The following is a 12743-nucleotide window of genomic DNA, read 5'->3' on the forward strand; positions in this document are numbered from 1 at the left end:
ATCATTGGTAATTTTATTTGACCATACTGCACCATGTTGGTGAGTGTGCGTTGGTGAAGGCAGGGAACTCGAGCGATAGAAGCATAGATGTACGGTACAACAAAGGATTTTTCTGCACTGCCCATCACGTAGCCCCACATAATAAAGCCTCACACTCTGGCTTTTATTTCATTCAGCTGGCAGGGCCCCATTGAGCTATAAGCAGCTCTTCTACATGGACCACCATAGCCCGAGTCCATTGACAGTGGCAACAGTTAAAGGATATTGCAGTTAAATTTTGATTTAAAGCTTTCGTGACTGCAGTAATTCATATTCTTAGCTCTTTCGGTAAAGTCACGTTGAAGGGAAACAATAAAATATATAAAACAATATATATTTTATTATTTTATTGTTTCCCTTCAACGTGACTTTACCGAAAGAGCTAAGAATATGATATTGCAGTTACATAGAGTTGCATCGAGATCCGCACAGTTAGAGCGGGACCCATACGCCCACAGCCCAGGACCGTCGGCAGTTTCGGCACTTACAGGACATTGTCTGCAAAAAGTGACGAGAGTCAAGGGCTCGACCCTGCTCAGCTCCCCGACATATAACGAGGTCCGGGCGCATGTTCTGCATGGCTTGGTCGCATGGGATCCCCCACTCCATGAACGCTGCCATGCGTCGTCTTGCCCGCAGAACCCCAGCAAGCCGCATTTCAACCACTACCTGTTTGAGGCGCTGTGCCTGTGCGTGCGCATCACGTGCCGCGCCACGCCCGCGGCCGTGTCCGGCTTCGAGGACGCGCTCTTCCCCGTCTTCACGGACATCCTGCAGAACGACGTGCAGGGTGTGTGCATGACATAAACCTACGCACACACACAGACAAAGATGCCCTGTATAGCCTTAACAGACTGTTGGGGCAAGTGCCACTAAGTGATGGTGACGTCACCACAGGGCTTGAAACAGTAAATTGCTAAAATGAAGACCTGTGTGCTTATTCTTAGCTCTTTCGGTAAAGTCACGTCAAAGGGAAACAATAAAATAATAAAATACATATAAAACAATACAAATTCTCACGGCGTTTCGACCATAACACAAACGGTTTGAGAATTTTTATTGTTTTATATATATTTTATTATTTTATTGTTTCCCTTCAACGTGACTTTACCGAAAGAGCTAAGAATATGAATTACTGCAGTCACGAAAGCTTTAAATCAAAATCTGTGTGCTTCTTATAACTTACCAGTGAAACCTTGCCACTACAGTTCACTTATTCGTGTGTCACTGATTATTTAAATACAGGGAACAATATGTTTTAAAAACATGGAGGAGAGTGGCGGCACGGTAATTTATACACTGCTCTATCAATATCATCGGGCATGGTGTTGGCCTCCAACTCCCTCGTGTGCCGTGCCAGCCTTCATAGGTGCTCGCTAACAGCACCTGCCCCAGCAGTCTGTCAAGGCTATATGGGGATCTTTGTCTTCTTCTTTGTATTCATGCATACGGACGCACGTGCGTGTTTGTTGTTGTGGTCTGTGCGTGTCGGCGCGTCCATTAATGCGACCATTTGCTTTGTTGATTTATGCGTGTGTGTCTCTTTCTGTGCATGCAGAGTTCATTCCATACGTGTTCCAGGTGATGTCGCTGCTGTTGGAGATGCGTGGGGCCGAGGTGCCCCCAAGCTACATGGAGCTGTTCCCGCACCTGCTGCAGCCGACGCTGTGGGAGCGCGTGGGCAACGTGCCGCCGCTCGTCCGGCTCCTGCAAGCGCTGTTAGAGAAGGCGTCGGTCACCATCGCCTCCAGCAATGCCGACAAGATTGTGAGGGAAACCTGTTTGTTTAGTGTGTGTGTGTGTTTATCGGCGAGATGTTAACTCCCTCGCCTGGTATGCAGGAGGTTGTGGGTTCCATCCCGACCCTGACGCCCTGTATATTTTAAGTTTGCATGTTTCTCTCCCCGTGGTCATGTGGATTTTTTTCTACCAGTCCTCTGTTTTTTTCCCTGCCACATTTAGAAACGTGCATTTAGAGTATTTGGCTGCTATAAATTTCCACAAGCCACTTCATTGAGCTATCATTTGTGGCTAGGTCGCTACTGAAAAAGAGCTATAGAGCTCAGTGAGCCTTTCCTGGTAAAATAAAAATATTAATAGTATTGGGGGGAGTGATGGTGCTGTGACCAACCGAGTTCATTTCATGCTCGCAGCTAACATCCGTGGCGAATGTTTGGACCGGTCCTGGGCCTCGCCAAGTTCAATTCGGCTTTAAATGAATACCCAGTGCGGTGTGTAAGCATTAGCACTGGATGGGGATAAGGACAACTGGGCATGTGTTATGCCATCCTTCATAGGTGCTCACAGCACTTTCCCCAACAGCTTGTGTATGCAACACGGCAGATATGTATGTGTGTATTCTATGGTTCTTTCGGTAAAATCACGTAGATAGAAAAAATAATAACAAGCGGTGTGTTGCGATCGAAACGTCGTGATATTATTTTTATTCACTTTAATTTTATTATTTTATTGTTATTATTTTTTCTTCTATCTACGTGACTTTACCGAAAGAACCATAGAATATTAATTTCTGCAGTCATGAAAGTTTTAAGTCAAAATGTATGTGTGTTTCATTGACTGACCAAATCACCTGGAATGCATCAAATCTCATCACATCGCAGAAACTAAAGCAGGGTTGAGCCTGGATAGTGCCTGGATGGGTGACCACCCCGACATCAGGTTGGCATAGAAGATGCTGGGCTGTGCTATGTAGTGGCCAGCAGAGGGGAATGTAGCCATGCCTTCGTGTATACACTCCCGGTTTTCACCACTCGGCGCTGAGTAGTATGGTCACATGTCCTCCGCATCCCGCACGGCACGGTGAGACCCTCGTCCAACAGTATATAAAAATGGCTGTTGATGCACATGTTTTATTAAATTCAACTCGTGTTGCAGTCATAATAAACAATGCCCTGGCTGTCAACTACAGGTAGCGTTGTGCTCGGACACATTCAGTTGGATTTCACATTGCTATGTTGACCACACGACACCATCCAAATCCATTGTATTGTAAGTCTATGCGCCTGCTTCTAATGATGACACCTGGTTGTGTGTCCCTTACAGCCAGGGCTGCTGGGAGTGTTTCAGAAGTTGATCGCGTCGAAGAACAATGACCACCAGGGCTTCTATCTCCTCAACAGCATCATCGAACATATGCCATCGTACGATATTCTCATGCACACCGTCACTCGCACACGCACACATGCACATATGCATGCAAAAGAACATACGCAGGGGGATTTATTTATTTTGGTGGGGGAAAACTGCTTTTAGGATACATCTGGATGATTTTAAAGTTCAGCTTACTTGTATAAACTTGGTTGTAAACGTTTTGTACGCGGATTGCAAGATGTCCGAATGGCAGTCATGATCATGTGCCGTTCCATATCCAGAGTTGGCTACTTTTGTTAATAATTTTAAGCAGTTTTTTATGATATAAAGCTGTCGTTCATGTTATTCAGCTTATTACCGTATTCTCTTTACAAGACGCACTTGGTTTTTTTCTATTATTTTAAAGCAAAAGTTTGGCGATGAGTCTTATAAATCCGGTACCTGACTTGACAACTGGCACGCGGAGATGCAAGTTACAATTGTGCTCAGTGGTCCAATCTGCCAAACAGATTTTAGCAAGTGACTGGAGGGAACATTTTTGACTGGTACTGTGTACAAACTCATATTGTTTATACCTTTTTTATTTACGCGTGGAGACAGAACAGACTTCTCTTTGAATCTGCTTTTATCGATTCTGCAACACGTTTGAGACTAGCGGCGTCTTACATATGGAGCTATATGGTGCTAGTCTCAACTATTGTAGTACCAGTATAAGCATATCGTACCATTAAACAGACACATTCTCATAATCTCTATCTTGTAATTGTTAATTTGCCCAGGTGATATTTATCTATATTAGTGCCACCATTTTGCGTATCGTTCACCCATACATGCCGTTTTAATTTCTTCAACATCCCAAAAATTTGTCCCCTAATCTCAATTTCCACTGCTAAAATACTCATCTATTCCCTTATCTTTCCTTGTCTCGACTACTGTAATTCCCTTCTCCTAGGCCTTCCTGCCTACGCCTTATCTCCCCTCTAGCAAATTGAAAACCCTTCGGCCCAGATTATTTTTAATCTTCCACATCATACCCATTCCTCTGATCTCCTTGTCCAACTTCATTGGCTTCCCGCCTACTATCCCCGTTTATTCGAATTCCTCCGCATCGTTTACAAATCACTCCAAGGTTCTGCCCCACCCTATCTCACTTTTCTTATTTCTTCAGTCCCATCTCGACCCCTCTGTTCCTAGTCTGTTATCCCTCACTACGCTCCCCCTCCCTCCCTGTACTCAGTAATGCTTCTGCTCCTTTTACCTCCTGGCTCCCCTTCATTGGAATAAACTCCCACTCCACATCAAACAGGCAAACTTTACTAACCATTGTTCGTTCCTCCCTTAAGACCCACCTTTTTTTCAATAGCGTATCCCTCTAATACTTCCTGTCCTCGTCCTTGCAACCTTAACCATCCTTCCCTTTCCTAACCTCACCCCCTCCATTTTCCTATCATCACCCTTACTTGACATCACCTCCCCTCAACGCCAAAATCCCATCCCTTTTCCGCATCAGCAAATACGAATGTACCATTTTTTTATTCTTGTAAAGCGCTTTGAAAAAATAAAAGCGCTTCATAAGATCCTAGATAAGATAAGGTGGAGAAGTGAAGTTTCAGGTTTATGCAATTAGACCCTCTTCTCAATGTGTTACTTTTGGTGTAAAACTCAAATACTGGGATTAGTGTTCTAATCTGTTGCTCAGTAATCCCCTCTTTCTCTGCATTTATGCCTCTGTACTTACTGTGACTTTATTGACTGCAATTAATTTTTCAACAATGTTGAGCAACCTGTTCAATATTCAGGAATGTTTTTTTTTAATCGCAGTGCTTCAGTTTTAACAGGAAAATGACAAACAAACACAAGGCGTGAGCTTGAAAATCACGAACTTAAATTGAGTACTACCCTGACCAATATAAATGGGGTTTTTTTTCAAGATAATCCAAAATTTAGGGTGCGCCTCACTTTTTCTGATGTTTCTTTTAATCTGGAGACTAATGGTGTAATGATTAATTTGTGTCCGTTGCTGTGTGCCGTATGTGGGGTGCTGTTTGCAGGGAGGTGATTAACCAGTTCAAAAAGCAGATCTTCATCCTGCTCTTCCAGCGGTTGCAGAGCTCAAAGACGACCAAATACGTGAAGGGTGCGTCTGTCCGCTTGAGCCTATGATGAGTATGAAACTCTTTTGGGTGACGAAAAACCACCAAGGGAACTGCAGTGTTACATTTCCTGGCTTTCATGCAGTAAACAAAGATGTTGCTTGTGTTGCGTGTCGATTAGGCATGTAACGATTCACTCCCCTTGCAATTCTCAGTTCAGGGGTTTCCTATTGCATTTTAAAATGTAGATGTATGTTAATTATTGTAATAAATGTAGCACCTCCAGTGGTTGCAGGGAGCACATTAACTAATAACATGCAGCATATACAAAACGTACACGCAAAAGCTCGATGTGGAGTATCGTGAGCGTGTGAATCGATTTGATCCATAATCTGATCCGTGGTAACATGGCTGGTGGTGATTACTCTGTGTATTCCACAGGTTTCCTGGTCTTCATTAACCTCTTCTGTATAAAGTACGGGCCCATAGCGCTGCAGGAGCTGGTGGACAGCATCCAACCCAAGTAAGGCAGCTTAGTGGCCATGTATTGGGGTAACATAGCACTGCTTGAGTCGGGGGGGGGGGGGTGGAGCAGCTCCTTAAGTTCACACGACAAGCATAGGTGATCCCTGGGTGGCTCGGCACAATAAAATATTGTCATCAGTGAACTTCAGAGGTGGCTGAATGACTTAGGATGTCAGAGCGCTGAGTGGGACCGGCTTCTCATTTTTTGAATTGATGGTCTCAACAATGACTGCACATACAGAAAGCCAGAGATAGCAATCTCATAAATATATTGGTTTCACTGTAATGGGACGAACATGGCCCTCTCGTTGCAGAATGGGTGGGAAAGTGCTGACCTCTATTGTGAAGGGATCTCAGAGGTAGTTGGTAATATCGGCTTCCGTGGGCCCATTCTCCAGCACGAAGGGTTGCAATGGCTGTGCGTGAGATACAAACAGATTCTCCGTCTCTCACGCTGTGACGCCCTATAGCACGATCGGGATTAAATTGGTGAAGATTATAAATCGCCTAATTTTATTCCATTACTTTCAGTGATCCCAAATGTGCGTCTACCTCCCCCACCACCTCCACCGTGCATTAGAATGTTCGGCATGGTTGTGGAGAAGCTGATCATTCCGGAAGTGCAGAAGGTGTCGGGCACCGTGGAGAAGAAGATTTGTGCGGTCGGCATCACCAAGCAGCTCACCGAGTGCCCGGCCATGATGGACACGGAGTACACGAAGCTGTGGTGGGTGCACTCAGCGATTCCCACGTCTGACTGTTCCCTCGATAACTCCTTTTCAGGTCCTGGCCCAAGACTTGCCTCCTCTTGACAGCTCACTCCTCCCTTCTAATGTCTCCTGTGCAGTTCGTATAATCCACTGCTTCTCTCATAATTCATCTCTGACCGTCCGCCATTCTCCGTCATATTTTGATGCACCTCTTTCCATTACTTGTGCGCCACCACTCTTGTACAAATGCTTTCTTTCTGTTACCCGAAATGTAACATGAACATGTAATCTTCTTGTAATTTATGTAAATACATGAATGAATTGATGCATAATTACATGCCTATCATTTTCCTTAAGAGTTAAACATGTACAGCCCTTTTGTCAATCCACTGCTGGATGAGGTCCTCCCAATACTGTGCAAGTCCTGGAAGTTATTTGATGATTCTTCAGTGCCCTGGTTAGCGTGAGTTGGGGAAGGTGGAAAACGTGAGGCGGGAGCATAGAAGTAAAATACAAGAATGGATGTTGCTGCACTGCACTCTCCAGCCCACCACATGACCTCATTCTTCCATGAACCTGTTCAATGCTCACCCACCCAAGGCTGTACCCTATGTAGCTTCTCAGTTCTGAGAATATCGCATGTGGAGTGGTTTGTTTCAGAGACTAGTCAATAATGATGGGGATGATAATAATTGTAGCAACAAGTGTGCGTTACTTTGAACGTGACGCGTTGCTTTGCACAGGCGTTTCCTTTACCGAGTTAACCAAGAGCTAAGCGATGACACGGAACCCACTCTTTTGTTTTGCCTGTATCTTCTCGTGCGTGCACATCACTCGATTTAGGGCCCCATTGCTGCAATCCCTCATCGGGCTCTTCGAGCTTCCAGAAGACGACTCGGTGGCCGACGACGAACACTTTGTGGAGGTGGAGGACACGCCGGGCTACCAGGCTGCCTTCTCGCAGCTCGCCTTCGCCGGCCGCAAGGAGCATGACCCGCTTGGGGCCTCGGTACCCAACGCCAAGATCCACCTTGCGCAGAGCCTCGGCAAGCTGAGCACCGCACGGCCCGGTCGGGTGAGACCCTCGCAGCCCCTCGCACCCACGCACTTTTTGTTGTTGTTGCTTTTATTGTAACAAAACACGAGTCCCGATACAGCACGCCACGTGGCTCGCATAACCAGGTGTCAAATGTCAAGAGGACAGCCCCTATGCAACTGGACCACATAAAGGAGGGGGGAGCCCCTACACCTACGTACTTTTAACCTTGCCCAAGGGGACCGGGCAAGGTGGAAATAGATATCCCGACCAGGGCTCTCACTACGGTACCCCCAAAAACGATCGTGTCGTTAAATCGGTCAAGGGAGATGGATGAATGGGGATGGACTGTTTCTGAGTGAGTGCATGCGCTGTGGGTATTTGTTGTCCTTCCCCGCACCTGCGATTAGCACGGTTGGCTACGTACGGCGCGAAACAAGTTCTACATGCATACGTTGGAGCAGTAGTGCGCTGATTAGCGCACAGTACCGTGAACCCGGCATCCCTGGTTACATTTTCGCTCGCAGCAAACGTCGGTGATGAATATTTGAAGTGGTTCGGGGCCTTCCCCTTGCTCGACTCAACCTTAAATTAATAGCTGGTGCGGTGTCTAAACATCGCCGAGCGTGGTGTTGGCCACCAACTCCCTTGTGTGCCGTCCCGGCCTTCATAGGCGCTCGCTTAACAGCATTTGCCCACAACAAGCTACGTAGGGGAGATCTTTGTGTCCATTGGGTGTTTTTTTTTGCGTGCGCGCATTAATTACGTACGTGTATATGTGTGTGTGTGTGTGTGCACGAGTGCAGGTCTCTTCCATGATCAGCACGGACGTGAACGTCGATGCGGCGCGATACCTGCAGGGATACCTGCAAGCGGCCAACGTGACGCTTGTGTGAGCACGTTGCTCAAGCCTTTCGCGCCTCCCCTCCCCTTTCTCCTTACCCAACCGGCCGGCGTGCTTTATGCGCACGCAACCGTAGTAACACGCGTAGCCCATGACCGCGAACCACATGCACACACGCGCGTGTTGCGGTGCACGTTCACCCACGTCATACACAACAGCTACACAACAGCTACACACCTATAGTTACACACCTGCACACACCTGTTCCCGTACGATACCACACGCATCCATAGGAACGTGCAAACACACCACACTAGCGACGCTGCACTTACACGCGTTCTTCCCCGCCTCTTAATTTGTCCTGCGAGTCTACAGTGCATCCAAACTGACAGTAACTTTGCTCGTCTTTCTATCAGGCAGCGCCGCTTTGCGTGATGTTCCTGGAATCATAGGCCAGGATACTTTGTTGATACTGTATGTGAGATGACATGCTTGGTTTTTTCAAAGCTTCTTGAAATTATTTTGAAGTAAACGTGTCAATGATATGTCACCGCGTGCGACTGCATATTGTCAGACTCCCTTTAAGGCCGTGGAAATAATTTGTGAAATCTCGATGATTCTCTGTGGAGGGATTGTCCCTGTTCGGGCTTCACCATGCTCATTCGTGCATTTTACGCACCGTGTGCTGGTTATCTTATTGGAAGATCCTCACTCGTCGAGGGTCAGTGACTCTGCGCGATCGCAAACATCTTTGTAGGGAAGTTGAACGTACATACACAAGCGTATTCTACACCTTCACCCCATTCTACATCTTTTTCATAATTTATGTTGTTTTCCATGTCCCCCGTGTATTTGTTTTATCTGGAGTTGTCTGTGCCCCTTGTAACCCCATGTAATTGAGTCGGCTGTAGGTCCAACATGGGGCTATTTTCTAAAGCTTATGTGCAAACTTTATGGCGGCTGAGTAGGTCCACCGTACAGCTGCTAAGAATTCAAGCTGGTGTGCAAACTTTAGAGCAATATTTATCGGACCTCTCCTCCAAACGTTCAAACTATGCGTTTAGTTGTCCTTCCCCTGCACATCGATTTAGCACTGTTGGCTACGTACAATGCGAAAGAAGTTCATACAACAACCAATGTTAACTCTCAGCAGGTGTCAGATGTTGCAATAAATACCGAGTGTACGCTTGATATTTGTCCAAAGGCTGACACGAAAAGTCGGAACGAGGTCCCGATGTAATCATCGGGTGAAGTTTCGAAACACGGCTGCAGAAGCCAGTTCTCCTTAGCTTCGTACCCTATATTCGCCTGCTTTTCAGAGGCCTTCGCAGTGACCGTGGCTTCATTGGGTTTAATTGAGCTGCGGCGTTACTAGTCCCGCTCCTAGTCAACAATTATAGTACCCTAATAATAGGGTTTTTCCCCTTTTTTTCTGGCAACAAAACTGAAACCTTTTTACAAGGATTCATGTCTGCATCAACCACAATACCTGCAGTCAAAATGCAAACAAAAAACATACTATGATAATATATGCATTGTCCTTGACACTGATTGGTCCACACCAAGGGACGGCTTTCTTTTGAGCCTCGACCCAATTGGTGCTCGACCAGATGACGCCAAAAGGCGTACACAGCTCAAAGACAATGCACTATCAAAGTAATGAGGGCACGGGGTGAGCATCTACATCAGTTTTGTTGCCAGAAAAAAGGGGAAAAACCCTATTATTATATTTTGGTACTGGCAAAAGAGGTCTAATGATGTAGATGCTCACCCCGAGCCCTCATTACTTTGATAGTGCATTGTCTTTGAGCTGTGTACGCCTTTTGGCCTCATCTGGTTGAACACCAATTGGGTCGAGGCTAAAAAGAAAGCCGTCCCTTGGTGTGGACCAATCGGTTTGAAGAACAATGCATATATTATCATAGTATGTTTTTTGTTTGCATTTTGACTGCAGGTATTGTGGTTAAAACAGACATGACTCCTTGTAAAAAGGTTTCAGTTTTGTTGCCAGAAAAAAGGGGAAAAACCCTATTATATTTTGGTACTGGCGAGGTCTAATGAAATTATAGTACCCGTTTAGCTTTGACAGCACAATGTATCTTGCTTCTTTCAAATAGCTATAGTGTCAGTAAACATGCCAGCATTTGGGCAATGCTCTTAAATGTAAGGGTTGCCTCGAATTTATTTGAGATGGGGGCTAAAAACCCATGAGCCTTCAAGTGAGATTGGTGCACTTGCCCTCTCGGCCAGTGGTTAAAAATGTCAGTCCTTGAACCCTTGGTCACCATCCAGATGTCTCGTGCAAACGAATGGCTCTGATCACGAGCTAAACCATGCATCCGCTGTAGAATGCATTTTCCCTTGAAGCGTGTTCAGAAGGGAATATGCCCTGGCTGTCTGATCACTGTCATGATACTATTACACTTTTCACATTTATCTACTCTGAAGTTTATGGCAGGCCCAACACGTGTGTGTGTGTGCTGTAAATGCAGTATGTACAACCACAGGGTTGACATTCACTTTTCCCAGGCTGTCCTATAAATGCTACGCTATAACTTGATATTCGGTTTGATGCAAAATAGTATTCGATTCGTATGTGACAATGCATATACCAGGGGTGGCTGAACTTCCTGGGCCAACGGAGCCACAAACCGAAAATCTTCATACAGCCGAAAGCCACAAGCGCTCGGCCGGTTCGCTCACATTGATTGGCTGCAGAGATTTGAGTTAAGAAATCTGCGGGAGAGCCCCGAGGGCGCTCATGTCTGGCTTCACTGTCAGGGGCCGGGAGTGTTCCCGGGCTGCTCACACTTTTCCCGATTTTTCTTGCTACAAAGAGTAAATATTGAAACGTGAAATGGCTACACAAATAGCCAAATAGCTACGACTCATCGAGTCGAGCTGCGCCTTAAGCTGGGGATACGCGTGTGGCTCACGAGCTAGGGTTTGGCCACCCCTGATGTTTACAATACGTTACACATACAGAATGGCAACCCAGTGGTAATTACTCCAATTTTTACGAGTTGGGCCAGTCTTGGTTGAGATTTGTAGCCATATTAAGTCGTGTTTACATTTACCTGCTTCATTTTGGTTGTACGTATATAATTTCAAATTCTAATGCTGTAACTACACTTAAGGGTTGCATGCATGTTCACTACATTTGAAAAAAGTGAATTTCGAGCTGTGGATACAATTCAAAAGTTGACACGTGGGCTATTGGCAAGGCTTTTAAGGAGCATTGTACATTGCAAAGTGGTAGGGTGGGGCAGTGGCGAGTCTTACACGAACAGATCCTGCCCGCTTCCCATCGTTAAACGTTGAGTTTTATAAGGGCACCACGGGGTGACCAGCCCCACCCCTCTCACCCCCCACCCAGCCCCACCCTCCCCACCCAGCCCCTCCCCACCCTCCCCTCCCCACCCAGCCCCACCCCTCCCATTTTTGGATGCACGACGGACGGACACAATAATCCCCTGTGGGCTGGTCTAACCAGAGGTTCCTACCAGTAAAAAAAAGTAACCGTAAGTGAGGTATTGACAGTTATTTCCAACCATCAACCGCTCATGCTTTGTCGTGTCCATTGGGGTTTTTTTTTTATAAATAAAGCGAAGAGTGGTCAAGGCGATGGTGGTTTGAACTCTTCACGAGCGCGGTCTTCATGAAGCCGCTGGCGTCATCGCGGTGTGCAGTGCTTATTAAGTCGAGTCCAAATTTCACGACGCCACCGTCGATTGGGTTCATCTTTCACCACGTCGAACCGAGTGAAACGCTTTTGACCAACAACGAACACCGCACTCACGGCTTGTAGACTACCCCAATTCGCAAACCGAATTTTTTTTTTTTACACAGCACATGTGCACGAGGAATATATATTTGGCGGCGGGGAGCAACTTCCACGATGGTGGATTGAATATTGTTGTGGATTTTACCAGTGGTGGACATCGGCACTAAGTCATATGCAAAGCCCATTGACATTTTTTTGTCTGCTTAGTTACGTTAATGTAACTGCATATAGTTTAATAAAATGTTGTTCTTGTCGGTGTGAGCTCACCGGCCCCTTCTTTTTCGACTCGAGTGTGATCTAACGCATTCCGCAACAACAACAAAAAAGCGTCATGAAAGTCTTTGTTTAACCAGGAGGTGACGGGGAGTCTCAATTGCAAGAGTGGCCCGCGATTAAAATGTGCACGCAGCGCTCCATCGCATTAAATTAAATACCGCATTTAGGATCATTGTAATATTTCGACGTGCCATGACAAGGCCCATTGTTTTAAACGTCGCCTATTATAGTGCATATTAAGGCAGCGTTATTGACGAATGTGAGTTTTTTTTGTTAAATACAGACGCATGCGATGACATTTACACTTAATATCAAATTTGAGGAG

General features: G+C 46.0%; 1 protein-coding gene across 3 annotated transcripts in view; it reads left to right on the top strand.

Moving 5' to 3' along the window:
• The window catches only part of CSE1L (chromosome segregation 1 like), a 38788-nt gene extending 26369 nt beyond the window's left edge, over nt 1–12419 (top strand). For all 3 annotated transcript variants that reach the window (XM_032970490.2, XM_032970488.2, XM_032970489.2), the window contains exons 18-25: nt 679–829; nt 1598–1806; nt 3103–3200; nt 5202–5287; nt 5685–5766; nt 6349–6495; nt 7322–7553; nt 8321–12419. In XM_032970490.2, coding sequence (XP_032826381.1) covers nt 679–829; nt 1598–1806; nt 3103–3200; nt 5202–5287; nt 5685–5766; nt 6349–6495; nt 7322–7553; nt 8321–8410 — 1095 coding nt within the window. In that variant the 3' untranslated portion in view covers nt 8411–12419. The remainder of the gene's footprint in view (nt 1–678; nt 830–1597; nt 1807–3102; nt 3201–5201; nt 5288–5684; nt 5767–6348; nt 6496–7321; nt 7554–8320) is intronic.
• Nucleotides 12420–12743: the final 324 nt, after the last annotated feature.

The sequence above is a fragment of the Petromyzon marinus genome, chromosome 43, assembly GCF_048934315.1.
Source record: "Petromyzon marinus isolate PM22_M1 ecotype Great Lakes invasive population chromosome 43, UKy_Petmar_22M1.pri1.0, whole genome shotgun sequence".
Lineage (NCBI taxonomy): Eukaryota > Metazoa > Chordata > Hyperoartia > Petromyzontiformes > Petromyzontidae > Petromyzon > Petromyzon marinus.